General features: G+C 45.8%; 1 protein-coding gene across 1 annotated transcript; it reads left to right on the plus strand.

The window, feature by feature from the left end:
- Positions 1-22568: 22568 nt before the first annotated feature.
- Positions 22569-24838, plus strand: LOC125553448 (uncharacterized). Its single transcript, XM_048717227.2, has 8 exons — positions 22569-22757; positions 22872-23112; positions 23213-23363; positions 23441-23511; positions 23888-23965; positions 24041-24128; positions 24295-24350; positions 24453-24838. The coding sequence occupies exons 1-8, from the start codon at positions 22692-22694 to the stop codon at positions 24521-24523; spliced, it is 822 nt and encodes a 273-aa protein (XP_048573184.2). The 5' UTR covers positions 22569-22691; the 3' UTR covers positions 24524-24838.
- Positions 24839-24909: the final 71 nt, after the last annotated feature.

The raw sequence follows: 24909 nt of genomic DNA on the forward strand, positions 1-24909 counted from the left end.
CCTTCCGGACTCCGGGAGCAGAGGGAGCAAGGCCCCCGAGGGCTCCGAGTTCAGCCCTCAGCCGAACATCGCGCCGGAACCTCCAGTGGTTCCGGGCTTGGGCAGGCGGCCTTCTTCCAAGAGGGGCAAGACGCCTGTGCCGGTGACCTCTGTCCATCCAGAGGCACCGGACAATCTGCTGGGAGCGCTTCGCAGCGCTTCCATCGACGAGGAGCACCGCACTATTATGAGTGTGGTGGTCCAGAAGGTTCAGTCCGCCAAGAGCGGACTGACTGAAGCATGTGCCATCCTTCTAACAGGCTTTGAGGTAAGTTTTTGAAATATAGGAAAACTATTACCGCATAGACAGTAGCCCCTGATGCTCTGTTCGGTGTTCACAAAGAAAAGCCGAACAGAGGATCAAACAATATCGCAGGAGTCTAATATAAATATGTCTATATGCGTATGTAGGCTTCGCTGCTGGCCTCTGCCGCACTGACTGCGGAGGTCGCCGCACTGAAGCAGGACCTCAAAGGGTCCAAGGAAGAGCTCGGCCTTGCCAAGAGGCAGCTCGAGGAGAACAAAGGTAAGTAGTACCTAGTCTATGGATATATATATATATATAAAGAATGTGATTGCAAAATGACAGGATCATCGTAAATTTGCCAGGGGCCACGACCGAGGTGGCGACCCTGAAGCAAGCGCTATCTGAGGCTGAAGACAAAGCGGCCAAGGAGCGCACCGAGCGGGAAAGGCAGGAGGCTCGGGTGGGCGAGGTGCAGCAAGAGCTCCACGCTCTCGTGACAGAGCACGAGGCGTTGGAGCTTGACTTGAAGATGCGAGAGTCCGAGCTTGCCGCGGCCCTCGAGAGCGCAAAGAATGCCAAGGCCGAAGCCCAAAAGGCCCTCCAGGAGATTGATGCGATGAAGAAGATAGTGGCAGGTAATGCATTCTATATGCAAAGCAAGCATGTGAAAGTAAATTACTTGTTACTTGCCCGAATCCGGAGCTCTCCAGGAGCATTTGCATATTTACCCCGCAGCGTGTCGGATGCCGCAACATTTTACCAGGCTGAGGAGGGAAGCTCAATGGAGAAGTTGTTCTGGGCCCAATATACTGGGACCGAACACCCGGTGCCTATGAGCGACCAGCTAAAGCAGCTGGTCGAGCTACACAAGGCGGCCGAACAGGCCATGAAGGGCTTTATAGTCCGGATGTGGCCTGGCGACACCCTTCCCAACAGCTACTTCGGCCTGGTGAGGCGGCTTGTGGATGCCTGCCCACGGCTGGAAGTCGTCAAGCGGTTCGTCTGCATCGAAGGTGCACGCCGGGCTTTCGCCCGTGTGAAGATGCAATGGGCCAAGATGGACGCCGTGAAGCTGGTGAAGGAAGGGCCGCCGGAGGGCAAGGAGCATCGCCACCCTGAGATGTACTATGAGGGTGTACTTAAGGGTGCCCGTCTCGTAGTGGACGAGTGTACAAAAGATGTAATATTTGAGTAAACTTGCTCGTGCAATCCTGTGTTGATGAAAACTCGTTCATATGCGCTATGCAACGCTTGTTTGAATTTAAAATATTACCTTCTGTTCGGCTGTTTATCAAATCTGAGAGATGGCGAGTCGTCGGCTTCTGCCCCCATGCATGCCACGAGTGCTGGGGTGTTCGGGATAAACCTGAGCACTCTTGTTCCCATTTTTGGGTCCTTCGAGGGAGGTGCTCAGCACAACGAACAAGGCAATCGGACTATAATGCGTTATCACTCTCACTTAGCCATAGAATTCTATAATTTTAAATTTTGGCGAAGCCCCTAGTATTCGGAAGGCCGAATTTGGGGCGCGATACACGCCTTAAGCCGGACAGGGCCGACTCCTCGCTCTAAGCGGCATAAGTCTTTAGGGACTCGAAACCTCTCGAACAGCGACCAATCTCTCGCCTTATCATGACAGTCAGTTTTAGCTTTCTCTACTGAGGTGCTTAGCCCAGCAGAACCGGGGCACAATCGCAGTAGTTCTCCCAGTGCTACCTTAGCCGATATAGCGGAACGTAAGGTACCAAAACATGGGAGCCGGGCAAACCCAACTATTGACCCAAGACATGATTCGGAGCTGATACATATAATGCTATAAGTTCGGGGTGCCGCACTGTCAAAAGTGTTCAGACTTCTCACGCCGTATTATGGGGTATGCTTAAGCCCCTAGCGTATTGGCCGTACCAGAGTGTACGGGTGCTGGATATCATGAATGAACATATATATGAAAAAGAAGAATGCAATAATAGTCGTAATGTTATGCATTGTTTATTCAAAAAGGTGCGTTAAAGCAGAATGATACAGACAATGTGATAAGCAAAAAGTAGGGCTATTTGACATGTCCCCTCCAAGGGCAAGCTGAGGAATAGTATTAAGGCAAGTATTTCACTCGTTATCATAATCCACCTGGGAGTTCCGTGGTGTGACGCAGCTTTCGGCCTCCTTGGTTGTTGCATCATGTGTTCGGCAATCATGCTGCCGGACAGGATTTCCAGAGATTGAAATCCTGAAAGAAAAAAATAACAAAGCGGGAAGCCCCTAGTGCGGTTTAAGCCACGTCTTGGAGCGTGCCGTAATCGTGCCCCCTCCCTACCTGTGCCCATGGTATTTTTAATGTGTAATTATGTACGCGTGGCACGAATTTCGCCGTTTGGCTTGGGCCGGGGTGGGGGCTGCATTGCTATGCGAGCTCGGAACGTGCCATGCGGTCATGTTGCCGATTACTCTGGGCGCGCTTGAAGGTGCTCGGGTCCTTAAACGCCGAACTAGTGGATTGCCCTAAGAGGCTGCTTTGTGCTTCCGCTGCGAGGGTCGCGGTGTGCTCCTCCGTTCGGAGAGAGCGCTCTGTGTTTCCATTAACTATAATGACCCCCTGAGGTCCTGGCATCTTGAGCTTGAGGTATGCATAATGCGGTACCGCATTGAATCTCGCAAATGTGGTTCGCCCGAGCAGTGCATGATAACCACTGCGGAATGGGACTATATCGAAGATTAACTTTTCGCTTCGGAAGTTATCCGGGGATCCGAAGACCACTTCCAGTGTGACTGAGCCTGTGCAATGGGCCTCTACACCTGGTATGACGCCTTTAAAGGTCGTTTTTGTGGGTCTGATCCTTGAGGGGTCTATACCCATTTTGCACACTGTGTCCTGGTAAAGTAGGTTCAGGCTACTGCCGCCATCCATAAGGACTCGAGTGAGGTGAAATCCTTCAATGATTGGGTCTAGGACCAGTGCGGCGAATCCGCCATGACGGATACTAGTGGGGTGGTCCCTGCGATCCAAGGTGATCGGACAGGAGGACCATGGGTTGAACTTTGGGGTGACTGGCTCCAACGCATATACGTCCATGAGCGCACGCTTCCGCTCCCTCTTGGGGATGTGGGTTGCGTATATCATGTTCACTGTCCGCACTTGTGGGGGGAACCTCTTCTGTCCTCCGGTGTTCGGCTGTCGGGGCTCTTCCTCGTCATCTCTATGTGGCCCCTTATCTTTGTTTTTGACATTTAACTTGCTGGCATGCTTGAACACCCAATAATCCCTGTTGGTGTGGTTGGCTGGCTTGTCGGGGGTGCCGTGTATTTGGCACGAGCGATCGAGTATATGGTCCAAACTGGACGGGCCCAAAGTGCTTCTTTTGAATGGCTTTTTCCGCTGACCGGGTTTAGAGCCTTTGAATCCGGCATTAACTGTCGTATCCTTGGTATTGTCGCTGTTAATGCGGCCCTTATGCTTGTTGCGACGTGGCCTGCCGTTGCCGTCATTGGTATCCGAAGTACCATGTTTCTATGATATGTTATTGCTTCGAGCCAACCAGCTGTCCTCTCCCGCACAAAAGCGGGTCACGAGTGTCGTGAGGGCTGCCATAGATTTCGGCTTTTCCTGGCCAAGGTGCCGGGCGAGCCATTCGTCGCGGATGTTGTGCTTAAAAGCTGCTAGGGCCTCTGCATCCGGACAGTCGATGATTTGGTTTTTCTTTGCTAGGAACCGTGTCCAGAATTGCCTGGCCGATTCCTCGGGCTGCTGAATTATATGGCTCAGGTCATCGGCGTCTGGTGGTTGCACATAAGTGCCCTGAAAGTTGTCGAGGAATGCGGCTTCCAGATCTTCCCAACAGCCAATGGACTCTGCTGGCAAGCTGTTGAGCCAATGCCGAGCTGGTCCTTTAAGTTTGAGTGGGAGGTATTTGATTGCGTGTAGGTCATCACTGCGGGCCATGTGGATGTGCAGGAGGAAATCCTCGATCCATACTGCGGGATCTGTCGTGACGTCGTATGATTCTATGTTTACGGGTTTGAAACCCTCTGGGATTTGATGATCCATTACTTCATCTGTGAAGCATAAGGGGTGTGCGGCGCCTCTGTACTGGGCTATATCGCGACGCAGCTCCAATGAGTCTTGCCCGCTGTGTTCGGCCCGGTCGGATTTAATTTTACTGTATCCGGCATGACGATTATCGTCTTGCATAGTGGCGCGCCCTCGTGATCCGTAGATCGATCTTGCATGTTTTTCTTTGTCCTCCAATACGTCTCGCAGGTCTGGCGTATTTCCCCATGCCTTTTTATTTGAATGGCGTCGGGGTGCGGGCTGAACTTTTGGCTGGAATGCCTCTCTGTCGCGGCCACGAGGTGGCTGATCAGACGCATCATACGCTTCTTCCTCCGGTTGGGGTAGCAATCTACATTTTGGGTAACTCTTGGAGGGGCGTTCGAGTTTATATTCCTCGACCGCGAAGACTTCAGTCCATCTGTCAGCTAGCAGATCTTGATCAGCTTGAAGCTGTTGCTGCTTTTTCTTAAGGCTATTTGCCGTGGCTATAAGCCGGCACTTGAAGCGCTCTTGTTCGACGGGATCCTCTGGCACAACGAATTCGTCATCGTCGAGGCTTGCCTCGTCTTCGGAGGGAGGCATGTAATTATCATCCTCCGCCTCTCCATATGCCGCTCTCTCTGGAGGGCTGGCTTCTCCATCCTCCTGCCCTAAATCGTGTTGGAGGGGATTGTGGCCGTCCTCGACATTGTCCAGAGTGTTATTATCTCCTGTGCCGGTATCACCACTTTTGCTTTGGCGGGACTTAGAGCGGCGCCGCTGACGTCGACGCTTGGGTTGCTTCTTGGAGGGGTCATCCTCCGCTATCTCGTCGCCATTGCCTTCTTTGGGTGTGTCCACCATGTATATGTCGTAAGATGCGGTGGCTGTCCAGTGCCCTGTGGGCAGTGGTTCCTCTTCGTCTCCTGCATCGTCGTCCATACCGTCGATGTCTTCGGAGTCGAAGTCGAGCATGTCGGTTAAGTCGTCGACAGTGGCTACTAAGTGGGTGGTGGGTGGGCAAAGAATTTCTTCATCAGCCGCATCCCAATCCTGTTGGACATAGTTCGGCCAGGATCCTCCTGACAAGGAGAGAGATTTTAATGAGTTTAGTATGTCTCCAAAAGGCGAGTGCTGAAAAATATCCGCGGAGTTAAACTCCATGATCGGCGCCCAATCGGATTCGCTAGGAACGGGCGCAGGCGGTTCAGAGTCCGTGGCCGGAGAAGGATCCGGCAGTTTGACGACACGGCTCTCGTGCAGGGTAAGGTCGATGTTCGGCTTGATCGCCGCTGAGGATAAGGCCTCCGTGGCTGGGTCCATCCACCCGTCCATAGACAGCGCAACTGGCTCCGGATTGAGGGCCGGAGCGGCTGCCGGTGCGATCTCCTGAACACTGTCCGATGGTAGAGCTAAATCGTACTCATCGTGACCGTGTGACGCACAAGGCAGAGGCTCGAATCCGTCGAAGATCAAGTCTCCGCGGATATCGGTCATGTAGTTTAAGCTTCCAAACCTGACCTGGTGGCCAGGGGCATAACTTTCGATCTGCTCCAGATGGCCAAGCGAGTTGGCTCGCAGTGCGAAGCCGCCGAAGACAAAAATCTGTCCGGGGAGAAAAGTCTCACCCTGGACTACATCGCTATCGATGATCGTAGGAGCCATCAAGCCTAACGGCGACGACACAGAGGAACTCTCAATGAAAGCACCAATATCGGTGTCAAAACCGGCGGATCTCGGGTAGGGGGTCCCGAACTGTGCGTCTAAGGCGGATGGTAACAGGAGGCAGGGAACACGATGTTTTACCCAGGTTCGGGCCCTCTTGATGGAGGTAAAACCCTACGTCCTGCTTGATTTATTTTTGATGATATGAGTATTACAAGAGTTGATCTACCACGAGATCAAAGAGGCTAAACCCTAGAAGCTAGCCTATGGTATGATTGTATGTTGTCCTACAGACTAAAACCCTCTGGTTTATATAGACACCGGAGGGGGCTAGGGTTACACAAGGTCGGTTACAAAGGAGGAGATATACATATCCGTATGCCTAGCTTGCCTTCCACGCCAAGTAGATTCCCATCAGGACACGAGACGAAGTCTTCAATCTTGTATCTTCATAGTCCAACAGTCCGGCCAAAGGATATAGTCCGGCTGTCCGGAGACCCCTAATCCCGGACTCCCTCAAGCCCCCCCCCCCCAATTTTGCCTCGGTCAGGAGATGCAAAATCAAATGCTGCATTGGATTAAAGAAGCCCGGTGGAAAGATCCTCTCTAACTTGCAGATCAACTCCGGCGCCAACTCTTCCATTTCTTCTAGCACGCCACGCGATAGTTCTTTCGCACAAAGAACACGGAAGAAATAGCTGAGTTCTGCCAGTACTAGCCATTCATCCTCAGGGATGAAGCCACGCAACATCACCGGCACTACCCGCTCAATCCATATGTGCCAATCATGACTCTTGAGACCAAATATCTTCAATTTATCAAGACTCGCTCCCCTCTTTAGATTCGCTGCATACCCATCGGGGAACTGATGTCTACTACACAACCTTCTTCTTGTAGACGTTGTTGGGCCTCCAAGTGCAGAGGTTTGTAGGATAGTAGCAAATTTCCCTCAAGTGGATGACCTAAGGTTTATCAATCTGTAGGAGGCGTAGGATGAAGATGGTCTCTCTCAAGCAACCCTACAACCAAATAACAAAGAGTCTCTTGTGTTCCCAACACACCCAATACAATGGTAAATTGTATAGGTGCACTAGTTCGGCGAAGAGATGGTGATACAAGTGGTATATGGATGGTAGATAATAGTTTTTGTAATCTAAAATAATAAAAACAGCAAGGTAGCAAGTGATAAAAGTGAGCGTAAACGGTATTGCAATGATGGTAAACAAGGCCTAGGGTTCATACTTTCACTAGTGTAAGTCCTCTCAACAATACTAACATAATTGGATCATAAAACTATCCCTCAACATGCAACAAAGAGTCACTCCAAAGTCACTAATAGCGGAGAACGAACAAAGAGATTATGGTAGGGTACGAAACCACCTCAAAGTTATTCTTTCCAATCAATCTGTTGGGCTATTCCTATAAGTGTCACAAACAGCCCTAGAGTTTGTACTAGAATAACACCTTACGATACAAATCAACCAAAACCCTAATGTCACCTAGATACTCCAATGTCACCTCAAGTATCCGTGGGTATGATTATATGATATGCATCACACAATCTCAGATTCATCTATTCAACCAACACAAAGGACCTCAAAGAGTGCCCCAAAGATCTACCGAAGAATCACGACGAAAACGTGTGCCAACCCCTATGCATAGGTTCATGAACCCGCAAGTTGGTCACCTTAACATACATCAAGTGGCACGCGGTATCCCATTGTCACCACAGATATCCACGGTAAGACATACATCAAGTGTTCTCAAATCTTTAAAGACTCAATCCGATAAGATTACTTCAAAGGGGAAACTCAACTCATTACAAGAAATAAGAGGGGGGAAGAAACATCATAGGATCCAAATATAATAGCAAAGCTCGCGATACATCAAGATCGTATCAACTCAAGAACACGAGAGGGAGAGATCAAACACATAGCTACTGGTACATACCCTCAGCCCCGAGGGAGAACTACTCCCTCCTCGTCATGGAGAGCACCGGGATGATGAAGATGGCCACCGGTGAGGATTCCCCCCTTCGGCAGGGTGCCGAAACAGGATCCCGGTTGACTTTTGGTGGCTACAGAGGCTTTTGGCGGCGGAACTCCCGATCTATTGTGTGTTCTGGAAGTTTTAGGTCACGTAGGTATATATGGGTGCAGGAGGTACGTCAGGGGAGCCACGAGGGTCCCACGAGACAGGGGCGCGCCCTAGGGGGGGCTCCCCCACCCTCTTGGGCAGCTCCCGTATCTTCTGACGTGGGGTCCAAGTTCATCAGGTGTGTTTCCTTCCAAAAATAACTTCTCTAGTTGATTTCGTTCAATTTCGACTCCGTCTGATATTCCTTTTCTTCAAAACACTGAAATAGGCATAAAACAGCAAATCTGGGCTGGGCCTCCGGTTAATAGGTTAGTCCCAAAAGTAATATAAAAGTGGATAATAAAGCCCAATATTGCCCAAAACAGTAGATAATATAGCATGGAGCAATCAAAAATTATAGATACGTTGGGGACGTATCAAGCATCCCCAAGCTTAATTCCTGCTCGTCCTCGAGTAGGTAAATGATAAAAAGATAATTTTTGACGTGGAATGCTAGTTGGCATAATTTCAATGTAATTCTTCTTAATTGTGGCATGAATATTCAGATCCATAAGATTCAAGACAAAATTTCATATTGACATAGAAACAATAATACTTCAAGCACACTAACTAAGCAATTATGTCTTCTCAAAATAACATGGCCAAAGAAAGTTATCCCTACAAAATCATATAGTCTGGCTATGCTCCATCTTCACCACACAAAATATTTAAATCATGCACAACCCCGATGACAAGCCAAGCAATTGTTTCATACTTTTGATGTTCTCAAACCTTTTCAATCTTCACGCAATATATGAGCGTGAGCCATGGACATAGCACTATAGGTGGAATAGAGTGGTGGTTGTGGAGAAGACAAAAAGGGAGAAGATAGTCTCACATCGACTAGGCATATCAACGAGCTATGGAGATGCCCGTCAATAGATATCAATGTGAGTGAGTAGGGATTGCCATGCAACGGATGCACTAGAGCTATAAATGTATGAAAGCTCAACAAAAGAAACTAGTGGGTGTGCATCCAACTTGCTTGCTCATGAATACCTAGGGCATTTTGAGGAAGCCCATCATTGGAATATACAAGCCAAGTTCTATAATGAAAGATTCCCACTAGTATATGGAAGTGACAACATAGGAGACTCTCTATCATGAAGATCATTGTGCTACTTTGAAGCACAAGTGTGGTAAAAGGATAGTAGCATTGTCCCTTTTATTTTTATTTTTTTATTTTTTTTATTTGGCCTTTCTTTTTTATTTGGCCTTTCTTTTTTTTATTTGGCCTCTCTTTTTTTAGGACAATGCTCTATTGAATGATGATCATCACACTTCTATTTATTTACAACTCGATGATACAACTCGATACTAGAACAAAGATGACTCTATATGAATGCCTCCGGCGGTGTACCGGGATATGCAATGAATCAAGAGTGACAAGTATGAAAGAATTATGAACGGTGGCTTTGCCACAAATACAATGTCAACTACATGATCATGCAAAGCAATATGACAATGATGAACGCGTCATGATGAACTAGATGGTGGAAAGTTGCATGGCAATATATCTTGGAATGGCTATGGAGATGCCATAATAGGTAGGTATGGTGGCTGTTTTGAGGAAGGTATATGGTGGGTTTATGGTACCGGCGAAAGTTGCGCGGTACTAGAGAGGCTAGCAATGGTGGATGGGTGAGAGTGCGTATAATCCATGGACTCAACATTAGTCATAAAGAACTCACATAATTATTGCAAAAATCTATTAGTTATCGAAACAAAGTACTACGCGCATGCTCCTAGGGGGATAGATTGGTAGGAAAAGACCATCGCTCGTCCCCGACCGCCACTCATAAGGAAGACAATCAATAAATAAATCATGCTCCGACTTCATCACATAACGGTTCACCATACGTGCATGCTACGGGAATCACAAACTTCAACACAAGTATCTCTCAAATTCACAACTACTCAACTAGCATGACTCTAATATCACCATCTCCATATCTTAAAACAATTATCAAGTATCAAACTTCTCATAGTATTCAACACACTCATAAGAGAATTTTATTATTCTTGAATACCTAGCATATTAGGATTTTAAGCAAATTACCATGCTATTTAAGACTCTCAAAATAATATAAGTGAAGCATGAGAGTTCATATATTTCTTCAAAATAAAACTACCACCATGCTCTAAAAGGTATAAGTGAAGCACTAGAGCAACAACAAACTACTCTGAAAGATATAAGTGAAGATCAATGAGTAGTTTGATAATTATGCAACTATGTGAAGACTCTCTAACATTTAATAATTTCAGATCTTGGTATTTTATTCAAACAGCAAGCAAAGCAAAATAAAATGACATTCTAATAATATCAAACATCATGTGAAGAAGCAAAAACTTAGGATCAACTGAAACTAACCGATAGTTGTTGAAGAAGAAACGTGGGATGCCAATCGGGGCATCCCCAAGCTTAGATGCTTGAGACTTCTTGAAATATTATCTTGGGATGCCTTGGGCATCCCCAAGCTTGAGCTTTTGTGTCTCCTTAATTCCTCTCATATCACGGTCTCCCTAAATCTCAAAAGCTTCATCCACACAAAACTCAACAAGGACTCGTGAGATAAGTTAGTATAAACCATTGCAAAAACCCTATCATACTCTACTGTAGCAAATCACTAAAATTATTATTCAACATTGCATACTAAATGCCTATGCATATTTAATAGTCCTATCCTCAAATAGAATTATTAAAGAAGCAAACATATGCAAACAATGCAAACATAACAGCAATCTGCCTAAACAGGATAGTCTGTAAAGAATGCTGCAACATCCATACTTCCCTAGATCCAAAAATATGAAATAAAATTCCCACTATAGTAAATTTATCATAGCTTAATATGAAAAAGGTTTCAAAATTTTATCACATTCTTACTTTTCTAGGGAATTATTGCAACAGCGGTAAACTTTCTATTTTCAAACAGCAACATGTGAACTTCTAAAATAGGCATACTAAAGGCTATCAATGCCACTTTTATTGAAATAAAAGATGCAAAACATTGTTCTAAATAACATCAAGCAAATCCTAACAAAATAAATTGACGCTCCAAGCAAAACACATATCATGTGGCGAATAAAAATATAGCTCCAAGTAAAGTTACCGATGAACGAAGACGAAAGAGGGGATGCCTTCCGGGGCATCCCCAAGCTTAGGCTCTTGGTTGTCCTTGAATATTACCTTAGGGTGCCTTGGGCATACCCAATATTAGGCTCTTTCCACTCCTTATTCCATAGTCCATCGAATCTTTACCCAAAACTTGAAAACTTCACAACACAAAACTTAACAGAAAACTCGTAAGCTCCGTTAGTATAAGAAAATAAATCACCACTTCAAGGTACTGTAATGAACTCATTATTTATTTATATTGGTGTTAAACCTACTGTATTCCAAATTCTCTATGGTTTATAAACTATTTTACTAGCCATAGATTCATCAAAATAAGTAAACAACACATGAAAAGCAGAATCTGTCAAAAACAGAACAGTCTGTAGTAATTTGGATCAAATGTATACTTCTGGAACTCATAAAATTCTCAAATAAATTTCTGGACCTTAGGAATTTATTTATTAATCATCTTCAAAAATAATTAACTAAATAGCACTCTCAAATAAAAAATGGCAGCAATTCTCGTGAGCACTAAAGTTTCTGTTTTTTACAGCAAGATCAAAATGACTTTCCCCAAGTCTTCCCAAAGGTTCTACTTGGCACAAACACTAATTAAAAGCATAAAAACACATCTAAACAGAGGCTAGATGAATTATTTATTACTAAACAGGAACAAAAATCAAGGAACTAAAATAAAATTGGGTTGCCTCCCAACAAGCGCAATCATTTAACGCCCCTAGCTAGGCATGATGATTTCAATGATGCTCACATAAAGGATAAGAATTGTAACATAAAGAGAGCATCATGAAGAATATGACTAGCACATTTAAGTCTAACATAATTCCTATGCATAGGGATTTTGTGAGCAAACAACTTATGGGAGCAATAATCAACTAGCATAGGAAGGCAAAACAAGCATAACTTCAAAACTTTAAGCACATAGAGAGGAAACTTAATATTATTGCAATTCCTACAAGCATATATTCCTCCCTCATAATAATTTTCAGTAGCATCATGAATGAATTCAACAATATAACCATCACATAAAGCATTCTTTTCATGATCTACAAGCATAGAAATTTTATTACTCTCCACATAAGCAAATTTCTTCTCATTCGGAATAGTGGGAGTATCATAAGAGACTCGAATACTATAAAGTGTTTCCATATTAAAAGAGTAATGTTTAGAAAAAGGGTAATCATAATCATGACAAGTTTTATAAATATAATCATCACTACCTTTTATAGCATAAGTTTCATCACAATAATCATCATAAGTAGCAACTTTGTTCTCATCATAATCACTTTGCATATCAAAACATGGAAGGCTAAAAATATCATCATTATTAAACATAGAATCCCCAAGCTTGGGACAAACATTAATTGCAGCAAATATATTCTCAAATATGTCATCCTCATCAAACATAGCTTCCCCAAGCTTGGGCCTTTTCGTATCATAAGCATAATCACTCTCATCATTAATAGTATGGTTAGCACCGATAGTATAGCAAATATTATATTCTTCCAAGCAAGTGCCAAAAAGATTTTCAAGATCATAAGAAGTATCATTATCTTCCACAATTATATTTTCATGAGGCACAATAGTAATAGGAGCAGCATTATTTGGGAGAGATATCTTTTTACCTCTCTTCCTTTTTCTTTTCTTCTTATTCACCACATCATGTGTGGGTTCAATCCTCTTTTTGGAGCTCCTTATTAATGAGATTGGTTGGATAGAAAGCTCCTCCTCGTTACCTGATTCATCATAAGAAATAATAGGAGGATATTGGGAAGTCTCTTCCCTTTCATTAGTATTCTCTTCATCCTCTATTTGTTTTCTTTTCTTTATGTAATTGGCAATATAAGGATTTTCAATGCAATTCACCGCACAATACATATAAATCTTCTCTAGATCAAAACCAAGAAGTTTATCGAGATTAAATTTTGGAATACCCTCAGTTATACGTTTCATTTCTTCATAACCCAAGAGCAAACTAAGTTCATTATGATGTGCAAGGGAAATCAAGTCATCACAATGTTTGGACATGATACGGTCATGGAACAATTTGCATTTGATATTTAAATGACCATGTTCATTGCAAAGTTCGCAAGTATGGGTAAGATATCTTAAATTTTCAGCACATTCATCTAGCTCTTCTTGCAACAATTTAGTTTCTAAGTACTTATGCCTCTTGCAATCTTTATCTTCCCTATTTGGTGTGTACTTGCAAACCCAGTCTACTCCACAAAAATTGACATGTTTATAGGAGGCATTTTCATCATAACTAGTGCAATCATCATTAGCATCATGGATATTCAAAGAATTCATACTAACAACATTGCAATCATGCTCATCATTCAAATATTTAGTGCCAAACATTTTAGAGATCTCTTCTTCTAGCACTTGAGCACAATTATCCTTTCCATCATACTCACGAAAGATATTAAAAAGGTGAAGCGTATGAGACAAACTCAATTCCATTTTTTTTATAGTTTTCTTTTATGAACTAAACTAGTGATAAAACAAGAAACTAAAAGACTCGATTGCAAGATCTAAAGATATACCTTCAAGCACTCACCTCCCCGGCAACGGCGCCAGAAAAGAGCTTGATGTCTACTACACAACCTTCTTCTTGTAGACGTTGTTGGGCCTCCAAGTGCAGATGTTTGTAGGACAGTAGCAAATTTCCCTCAAGTGGATGACCTAAGGTTTATCAATCTGTAGGAGGCGTAGGATGAAGATGGTCTCTCTCAAGCAACCCTACAACCAAATAAAAAAGAGTCTCTTGTGTCCCCAACACACCCAATACAATGGTAAATTGTATAGGTGCACTAGTTCGGTGAAGAGATGGTGATACAAGTGGTATATGGACAGTAGATAATAGTTTTTGTATCTGAAATAATAAAAACAGCAAGGTAGCAAGTGATAAAAGTGAGCGTAAACGGTATTGCAATGATGGTAAACAAGGCCTAGGGTTCATACTTTCACTAGTGTAAGTCCTCTCAACAATACTAACATAATTGGATCATAAAACTATCCCTCAACATGCAACAAAGAGTCACTCCAAAGTCACTAATAGCGGAGAACGAACAAAGAGATTATGGTAGGGTACGAAACCACCTCAAAGTTATTCTTTCCAATCAATCTGTTGGGCTATTCCTATAAGTGTCACAAACAGCCCTAGAGTTCGTACTAGAATAACACCTTAAGATACAAATCAACCAAAACCCTAATGTCACCTAGATACTCCAATGTCACCTCAAGTATCCATGGGTATGATTATACGATATGCATCACACAATCTCATATTCATCTATTCAACCAACACAAAGGACCTCAAAGAGTGCCCCAAAGATCTATCGGAGAATCACGACAAAAACATGTGCCAACCCCTATGCATAGGTTCATGAACTCGCAAGTTGGTCACCTTAACATACATCAAGTGGCACGCGGTATCCCATTGTCACCACAGATATCCACGGCAAGACATACATCAAGTGTTCTCAAATCTTTAAAGACTCAATCCGATATGATTACTTCAAAGGGGAAACTCAATTCGTTACAAGAAAGAAGAGGGGGGAAGAAACATCATAGGATCCAAATATAATAGCAAAGCTCGCGATACATCAAGATCGTATCATCTCAAGAACACGAGAGAGAGAGAGAGAGATCAAACACATAGCTACTGGTACATACCCTCAGCCCCGAGGGAGAACTACTCCCTCCTCGTCATGGAGAGCACCGGGATGATGAAGATGGCCACCGGTGAGGGTTCCCCCCTCCGGTAGGGTGCTGGAACAGGGTCCCGATTGACTTTTGGTGGCTACGGAGGCTTTTGGCGGCGGAACTCCCGATCTATTGTGTGTTCTGGAAGTTTTAGGTCACGTAGGTATATATGGGTGCAGGAGGTACGTCAGGGGAGCCACGAGGGTCCCACGAGACAGGGGCGCGCCCTAGGGGGGGCGCCCCCACCCTCGTGGGCAGCTCCCGTATCTTCTGACGTGGGGTCCAAGTTCATCAGGTGTGTTTCCTTCCAAAAATAATTTCTCCAGTTGATTTCGTTCCGTTTCGACTCCGTCTGATATTCCTTTTCTTCGAAACACTGAAATAGGCATAAAACAGCAAATCTAGGTTGGGCCTCCGGTTAATAGGTTAGTCCCAAAAAGTAATATAAAAGTGGATAATAAAGCCCAATATTGCCCAAAACAGTAGATACTATAGCATGGAGCAATCAAAAATTATAGATACGTTGGAGACGTATCAGGAACATCAACTACATTTTCACCCACAAGATAATTTCCCTCATAGCTGGCCTTCCAAGATTGAACCATGCCTTTGGCTTCGTCTAGTTCTGCTTTCCTTTCGGTTCTTTCATGTTTTGTAACGGCCTATCACATAGCGCCTCCAGATCGACTCTAGCCTTAGTATTATCTAGGCCCCTAGTATTATCCTTTGACTTCCCATCTATGCCGAACAATGTACCAAAAAGTGCCTCGGCGATATTCTTCTCAGTGTGCATCACGTCGATGTTGTGTGGGCAAAGGAGGTCTTTGAAGTAAGGCAGATCCCATAAGCATGTTTTGTGAGTCCAGGCGTGCTTAGAATTATACCCCTTGAAGTACCCTGGACGCTCTGGATCTGGCTCGAGAGCGTTTAACTGATCCAGGGTCTGTTGGCCTGTCAACGCGGGTGGTGCAGAGTTTTTGACAACTCTACCTCTGATGAAGTTCTTCTTGTCTTTCCTGAACTTATGGCGAGGATCCAGGAACTGTCTATGCATGTCGAAGCAAGAAAACTTGTGACCGGCCTGAAGCCAACGAAACTCAAGAGCTCCCTTGCATGTGGGGCACGAGAACCTTCCATGCACACACCAGCCAACGAATAGCGCATACGCCGGCAAGTCATGTGTCGAGTACATGTACCAGACACGCATTATGAAGTTCCGTTTGCTATAGGCGTCGTATGTCTTGAACCCATTATCCCAGGCTTCTTGCAATTCGTCCTTAAGCAGCTGCATGTACACATTCATATTTTTCCCCAGATAGTTGGGCCCTGGAATTATCAACGTCAGGAAAATGTTCTTTCTTTGCATAATCTGTCCGGGGGGAGATTGAGTGGAAAGACAAATACGGGCCAACAACTGTATTGGGCTGCCGTCATACCAAACACATTGAACCCATCCGTGCTGATGCCGACTCAAGGATGCCTCGGATTTGCCTCTTTGTCAGCATGTAATTCATCAAACTTTTTCCACGCAACACCATCCATGTGTACCATCATTAGATTCCCATCTGCATCTAGTTCGGTTCTTTTGCCTGTTTTGTGCCATGTCATCTGTCTGACCGTCTCTTCGACCATGAAAAGACGTTGAAGTCTTGGTACGATTAGCATATACCAAAGAACATTAACGAGGATTTTGGTCTGTGTCTTCTCACCCATACCGTTGTCTACCACAATATACCTGGAAGACTTGCAAATGGGACAATAGTTCAAGTCCGCATAGTCAAGCCTAAATAAGGCACATCCTTTCTCACAAGCATGTATCTTCTCATAGGGCATCTTCAGTGCACGGAGGATTTTGTCCGACTGGTACAGGTTTGCAGGCATTACATGGCCTTTGGGTAGAAAGCGTTCAAATACTATCATAATTGCGTCGTAGCATTCTCTGCCCAAGTTGAACTGAGCCTTCAGAGCCATTACTTGTGAGATGGCATCCAACTGACAAAGCTCAATGTGCTCGTGGAGCGGGCGTTTTGAAGACTCCAACATTTCATTGAAGGCCTTTGCAGATTCCTCCATCTCCTTGTCCAAATCCCGAGCATCATCATAGTCTTGCACCATGTTTTCCATCCCGGTACCATGCTCGTCGGTGCGACGACGATCCACCTCGGCTCGGTCACGTTGGGTAGACTCACCATGAAATGTCCACACCGTATAATCGGGCGTAAAACCACTCTTCTGCAGGTGTTTACCCATTTCAGCCTCTATCCTCTTTTCCCAATTGCCGCACCGGAAACAGGGGCATCAGGTTTTCCTATGGCCATTTGCAAATGCAGCTTGCACAAACCCCTTGGTTTTTGTGAACCATTCAGCGCTCCATTTGTTCTGACCAGTGTGACCGGTATACATCCACGCACAATCACTCATCTTGACTTTCAGAGCTACTGGACACACAACAATTATATATATAATTCACCATGTATATATTAATCAGTTGATCTACTTTGTCAATTTTATTACGTCCATGCAACCTACACTCTAATAGGTAATGATAGGTCCTAATCCCACCCGAGTATGTGTAGATTGGGTTCATTTTCCCATGCTATGCTCCTGATCCGACGCAAAATTTCAGCAGCACCTCCCCGCTGTTCTCCTGATACACGTCTCTGCAATAAACAGAGAGGATGTGTACCCGGAGAACAACAGGGGAGGCACTGACGAAATTTATGCGTCGGATCCGGAGCAAAGCATATGGGAAAACGAACCCAATCTACACATACTCGGGCTGTCCATGGATAGCGTTGGACAATTCGAAAGAATCAAGGTTATAAATATGCAAATGCATGCATATTTATAACTATGACACTTTCGAACGGGAGACACATATTGGTTACGCATACTGATGATTCAAGACACATATATAGCTAGCTATCAAGTTTCATTGGCACGAACACCGGAACAGAGCAAATAATTAATGGGGGAGGAGGACATTTCATTTGTGCTCACCCACGAACGAAGGGGCAGAGCTCGTCAAACGCATAGCGAGGTCGTCGAACACCAAACCTCGCAGCGATGAAACAACTGCACATTTAAATCTACCCGATCAACACAATTATATATGATGTTTTTCATAACAAAATCGAAAATATATGACCTAACTAATAATTCACAAATATATATGACCCCGTCGGCCTCTGGAAGGCCAAAGAACACCTTTTTGGGAGGTGTCGGGGGTCGGGGTGTCGTGTCGGTGTCGGGGTGCCGTGTCAGGGTCGGGGTGCTGTTTCGGGGTCGGGGGGTCGGGGTGTCGTGTCGGGGTCGGGGTGTCGGGGTCAGGGGGTCAGATGTCGGGGTGTGGTGTCGGGGTGTGGGTGTCGGGGTGTGGTGTCAGGGTCGGGGGGTCAGGGGGTCGGGTGTCGGGGTGTCGTGTCAGGGTCGGGGTGTGGTGTCGGGGTGTCGGGGTCGGGGTGTCGGGGTCAGGGGATCGGGGTGTCGGGGTGTGGTGTCGGGGTCAGGGGGTCGGGGTGTTTCCTTCTATCCTTCTTCTTCTTTCTTTCTCTTCTTCTTCTTCTTTCCTTTCTTCTTCTTCTTCTTCTTTCATCTTTTTTCTACTTTTTTACTTCTTTTTTCTTCTTTTCTTCTTCTTCTTCTACTTCTTTTCTTCTTTTCTTCTTTTCTTCTTCTTATACTTCTTCTACTTCTTTTCTTCTTCTTCTTCCTTTTTCATCTTTTTCTACTTCTTTTCTTTTCTTCCTTTCTTCTTCTTCTACTTCTTTTCTTATTTTTCTTTTTTCATATTTTTTCTACTTCTTTTCTTCTTCTTCTACTTCTTCTACTACTTCTACTTCTTCTACTAATTCTACTTCTTCTAATTCTTTTTCTAACACTAACACTAACACATTCTAGCACTAACAATTAAACAACAAAAAATGAAAAAACAGAAGAAAAAAAAGAAGTAGCCCCTCACCGGAGCAATGGGGCGGTCGGCGGGGGCGGTGGCGGGGGGGGGCACCGGGCTGCGGGGGCGATGGCGGGGCGACAGGCCAAGCGGGTGCGGGGGCGGCGGCGGCGGCGGCGCCGGGCGGGGGGAGGGGAGGCGGCAGTGGGTGGGGATCTGGTGGGCGTCGGGGAGGAGAGAGGGAGAGCAGAGAGAGTAACGGGCGGGGGTGGGGGCCATTAGTTAGACTGCTCTTTGCCGTCCGCCGCTCTTCGTCGTCCGCCTTTATCTCTCCTTGCTGTCTGCTAGCGGACGGCAAAGAGGTGGGGCGTTAAGTTTTTTCTAAACGGGCTGGGGGTGGGGGCCACCTCTCTCTTTGTCGTCAGCCAGCTGACGGCAAAGAATCTTTGCCATCTGCTGGCTTACAGCAAAGAGCTGGCAGATGGCAAAGGCCTGTTTTGCCGTCCGCCGTTTCATTGTCGTCTTCTTTTCGGTAGCTGATGGCAAAGAGCTTCTTTGCCCTCTGCTAGCAGACGGCAAAGAGCCGGCAGATGGCAAAGTAGCTGATTCCAGTAGTGTCTGGCCCCGCGGTACTACCGCTGGCACCAAACATATGCCACTACCACGAAAACAAGTATACTCCAAGGAAAACCAGAACTGCCATAACTTTTGCAAATGAGCTCTGAATCGAGCAAGCTCAAGCTTGTTGAAAACAAGATGACGAGAAGCATCAAAACATCGATTGGATATAGTAAGAAGAGGCAGGAGAGGTATGCCTAACAAATAGAGGAGTGAAACCTCCAACAGAGAAGAACTGACATAACCTCCAACGTTGAAAACATCATAGAAGATGCGAGTGAACTCCGTTTTCGAAGAACTCGAGCTTGTCATCAAGATGACCATAAGCTCCAAATCTCACAAAGAGAAGAACCAAACAAGAACCAATAAAGATGATGCAAATATGCAATGGTTTGAGCTCTCTACGAAAGATATGATCAGGCTACTCATTGAGAGCCCCCCTTGATAGTACGACACTTGATCCTATAACCCGGTCTCCCAACTACCACCATGAGACTGGTAAAATAGAAAACCTATCAATGGAAAACCTTTGCCTTGCACATGGTCCACTTGAGCTAGATGATGATGATCTTGACTCCCTCAAGTTTGTCCACCTTTCTTGATTGCGTTGGCTCGATGAAGACTAGTAGATTTCTCCCCCATACTCCACTATGGGTGAGCCACTCTTCGGCACATCTTCACAAGTCCATTTTCACTAGAATGGACGGCAAGCTTCAAGCACTTGATCTCTTCGTGATGCATCACTTGAGCTTGCACACGACAACCTAACCCCACAAAAAACTCTCATGAAGACCATGGGTTAGTACACAAAGCGTAATTGACAATGCTTACCATACCATGGGATCACTTGATCCCTCTCGGTACATCTTCTATGCTTTGTGAGTTGATCAACTTGATTCACTCTTGACTTAGTCTTGATCAACCTTGAACCTTTCCAACTCTCTTTATTTGGATGATGCCTTGAAGGTAAGCATGAATGATCACACAATCTTCTTCTTCAAGACATGCTTGCAATAAGCTCAACACTCACATGACCAATCTTTGGATAATTCCTTAAAAGCACCATGGTCAACTCATAAACTCCTTGAAACCAACAAATGGACTTCAAGAAAAACCTATGGACAAATCCTTCAAATATAACTCGAGGCAATCATTAGTCCATAGAGATTGTCATCAATTACCAAAACCAAACATGGGGGCACCGCATGTTCTTTCAGTTACCCTTCATGGGTTGAAGTCTCCATCAACGTGGATGTATGATAGCACCACCTATCGGAACCACGCCAAAAATCTCCATGTCTACATTGCGTTTGCTCCCTCCAAACTCCTCCCTTTACCTTCATATGCAAATGTTTTACATTCCGATGCTATACTCTTAGACTTGCATGTGTAGGTTGATTGCTTGACTTGTGCTAAGTTGCTAAAATCTGCCAAAACTTAAAATTGGGAAAAGGCTAGATTTTTCTTTGGTCAAGTAGTCTAATCACCCCCCCCTCTAGACATACTTTCGATTCTACACATCTGGTCCTTACCGAAAATCCGGCACCGCCTATCTAGAAGTAGAACAACCATAAATTACTGGACTTCTGGTACCCAACAATCGTCATACTGGGACCCAACAATCCACATTTATTGCAGAACGTTGGCAACTTCTCATACTTGGTATCAATCCTTCTTTCTAGCCCTAGTTATTGAAACAAGACATTCCAATTTCTTGTTGACATCCATGTTCACTCTAACCCCTACAGGTGCGTCGACATACCCAACTGGGAGTTTAATTTGGACTTCAAGGATCTTTCCCATCTTCCTTCACATACTTTGGTCACCACATCATTCAAGCAACCGCCTGGCACTATGGGAATTCTCACCCGCACAACTACCTTATCCAACACTACTGATCTAGTGTTTGTGAAGCCATCGCTCCATCAGAATAACTGTTTGGTTTATGAATAGCCAGAGGCCATTGAGCACCATTGTGTTCCAATCTCACAGACATCCGAAACTGCACCGTAAACAAAATTGACAACATTCAACTACCAATGTACCTCCTTCGCAGGATTCCACGTCGACCCTTGCTAGTGTAAACCTTTACAATTGCTAGCCACTTCGCACGCACATCTGGTAGATCAGGTTATTCTCTCAAATGAAATCATCCCCACCGTCTTCATTTATATCGAGTCGGTTGAGCAGATCCTCAACATCTTCATCGTCCCTTCTCCATTCTAGCGCTACTCCCTTATGGCCCCATCTGTCCCACGTAGATCAAAACCCTCCTAGAATTCCCAAGAGTCCTCACCAAACCAAGGCTGGGCAGGAGTGCAGCCCCCCCTTGGTCAACACGAGTCATCGGAAGAAAGACGGGGTTGGAGGGGAGATCAATCGGAAGAGAAAGACTCTCGATGGTGGCGCCGTCAGAGGACCTCTACACCCTAGCTACGAGCACTAGGGGAAAGACCATGTATGAACTCCGCATCGTTCCGGCTCAACTAACGTCTCCTTTGCATTATTTTAAAAAAATTGCCACTAGTTGTCAATGATAAGTCGGGTCCCACTTTCTCATTACCCCACACAAATTTTCAGTTACCCAATTTTTATAGATTTAACCAGGCTTGCATGTGTGAGGGCAAACTGGTAAACTACTCTCACGGGCTCCCCTACCCCTCAACTCAAATTTCAAACGCAGTCGTCACCGACGCCCCTGCCCCAAACCTATCACTTCCGATAGTGCCCCATTTAATCCCCAAAACCAGCCCCCGCCGCGGCCACGATGGGAAGGCTAGGCGAGAAGTCTCATCATCACCATCTCTATCGCACAAAGTAATGGGAAATGGATTCAAGAACTCATTGGTAGATTCATTGCCATTTCACACAAGTGGTACACCATTCCGGTTCAACCAACGTCTCCTTTGCATTCTTTTCAAAATTTTGCCATTTCACACAGCCGGGTGCCATACTGCCACTTTCTCTTGACCCCACTCAAATTTTACATTACCAAGAATATTCAGATTTACTAGACTTGCAGCGAGCGCGCGTGAGGGCAAACCGGTAAAACTACCCTCCCGCCCCCCCCCCCCCCCCCCCCCCCCCCCCCAACCCCTCAAATTTCAAACGCAGCCGTCGCCAGCGCCCCCTGTCCCAAACCTACCACGCCCAGCAGCGCCGCAGCCAATCCCCGAAACCCGCCGCCGCCGTCGCCGTCGCCGTCGCCTCCTCCGCTGCCGCCGCCATGGGAAGGCTGGGCGACAAGTCCGACTATGAGAGCATCCGCGAGGCCCGCATCTCCGAGAACATGGTACGCGCAAGCATCCATCCATCGATTCCCCCTCAATCTCGAAATTTCCTCCAGATTCACCATTTCTCGCGGCCCTGACCGCCACCGGTGTTTGGGATCCGGTGACCCGTGCAGGCCCGGATGGAGATGCTCGGCCTGCGCCGCTGCGCCGGGGAGCTGAGCGCCATCTCCTCCGCCCCCTCCCCCCGCGCCGGGAGCGTCACCCCGAGGAAGACCCCGAAGCCGCCGCGGGTCCTCACCCCGCTCCGCCGCTCGGGCCGCCTGATTGCCGCCGCGACGCCGCCCGGCTCCGGCTCTCGCCGCTCCGCCCGGCTCAACGGGGACTCCGTGCAGCACAAGGCGCTGCCCTACAGAGGTTGGCCCCTTCTCCCGCCTCCGCATCCGCACGCCCTGCTTTTCCGTGGCCCTGCTCTGCGGGCTGGCACCGGAACTGAGTTTCTCTTGTCGTCCCGCAGGAGCGGACGCCGAGGAAGAGGAACAGGAGGAGAAGTCTCCTATGTACATCGACAAGGAGAGGCTGCGGGTGCTGCAGGAGACGCGGTGCGACAGCAAGGCGAGGGGGTCCGTGTACGACCCCGTTCTTGGGATCTGCTGCCATTTCTGCAGGTAGCTTCGCATCCTATAAATCCTGATTGTGTTCTGGGATTAGTTCACTCAGTATAGTTGCCGCCGTGTGGTCATAGGCAGAAGAAACTCTGCGGCGAGGAGGGCTGCAAGCGCTGTGGGGAAGGAGACTTTGAGCAGCAATGCATAGGTACTCCCTCCGTTTCTTTTTACTTTGCATATAAAATTTGGTCAAAGTCAAACTAAACAAAGTTTGGCCAAATTTGTATCAAAAATATCAACATCTACAAAACCGAAGTTATATGGTATATGAAAGTTAATTTCGTGATGCATCTAATAATATTGATTTCATATTGTGAATATCGGTATTTTTTTCTATAAAGTTAGTCGAACATTGCAAAGTTTGACTTTGACCAAATATTTTATGCAAACTAGAAAGAAACGGCGGGAGTACAAGAGAAGCTACAAATCCTTTTTTTTTCTTGTTCATTTGTATGGAGCAGCAGCTAGTTCTTCAGTGTAGCAAATTCACGTTCATTTGATCGATCTTTGTTCTCTGACGGCAGGGAAGACGGAGTGCTCCTCTTGCCATTCCTCCTACGGGATCCTCTGCCGTGCTTGCCTTAAAGTTAGGTATGGTGAAGGTAAGTTCAATGGCATCTATACTATTCTTGGTGGATAATATTTGTAAGACTACTGAATTTGAGACGTGGTGGCAGAGATGGAAGAGGTGAGGAAGAACAAGAAGTGGATGTGCCCTCACTGCGTTGAGGAGAAGGGTACCAAGAAATACTGGATATGCAACAGGTGAGTGAACTTGCAAGCTTGATCTTTGATTCTAGCACTCACAAATTGAAATGGGTAAATGGCACTTCCAAGATGTGGATATCCTGTGTTGAAAGAGTGTATGTTTTGTACGTATGGCTATGTGTATGCTCTCTGACACGCTCAATTTGTCACGGAAATTATGCAGCTCCATCTGCTTGAAGAAGAGGAAGATAGCACCAACCGGGATCGCCATATTCCAAGGTAATTCTGGTTCTTCCAAGGTGCAACTTCAGCACTATGTTCACGCAGATTATACCCATAGTTGACCTGACCTGTTTTTCACTTCATTCGGCATTGCAACAGCGCGTGAGCAAGGATATGCGTCGGTCGCTCACCTTCTCATGGACCAGCTGAAGAGCCGCGGATCATTCTGACAACGACGCACGACTGCCTGGAGTTCCCCAGTTGCTCACTTCTTCAGTGATTTTAGGGATGATTGATGGTTGCGCTGGATCTTTTGTTTCGTTGACGGTTTAGATGGTAGACAGCTAGACTCTGTTGCTGAAAAATGCCGAGCTACAGAAACCTTCTCCCAGATGTTCCCAGAGTGACCTTCGCTGAAGATCGAAGCAAGGATTCTGCGTCTCTCAGATGTAGCGGATGAGCTTTGAGCTTATCCATGTATGTTCTCTGTTGTTTGTAAAACGTCAGTTGTGTGCACTTGTGCTGTAGAATCTATGCTTTTGGTATCATTGGTGCTTCTTCGGTCAAGAAAATAAAAGTCAATGTCGTCGTAAAAATGGTATGAGTGGCCAAAGAA

The sequence above is a fragment of the Triticum urartu genome, chromosome 4A (assembly GCF_056163025.1).
Source record: "Triticum urartu cultivar PI428250 chromosome 4A, HENAU_Tu73, whole genome shotgun sequence".
Classification (NCBI taxonomy): domain Eukaryota; kingdom Viridiplantae; phylum Streptophyta; class Magnoliopsida; order Poales; family Poaceae; genus Triticum; species Triticum urartu.

Coding starts and splice junctions, on each gene's coding strand:
- LOC125553448 (XM_048717227.2), top strand. CDS start 22,692: ATGGGAAGGCTGGGCGACAAGTCCGACTATGAGAGCATCCGCGAGGCC. Junction 23,512..23,887: donor CTTTGAGCAGCAATGCATAG/GTACTCCCTCCG, acceptor CTCTGACGGCAG/GGAAGACGGAGTGCTCCTCT. Junction 24,351..24,452: donor CGGGATCGCCATATTCCAAG/GTAATTCTGGTT, acceptor GCATTGCAACAG/CGCGTGAGCAAGGATATGCG.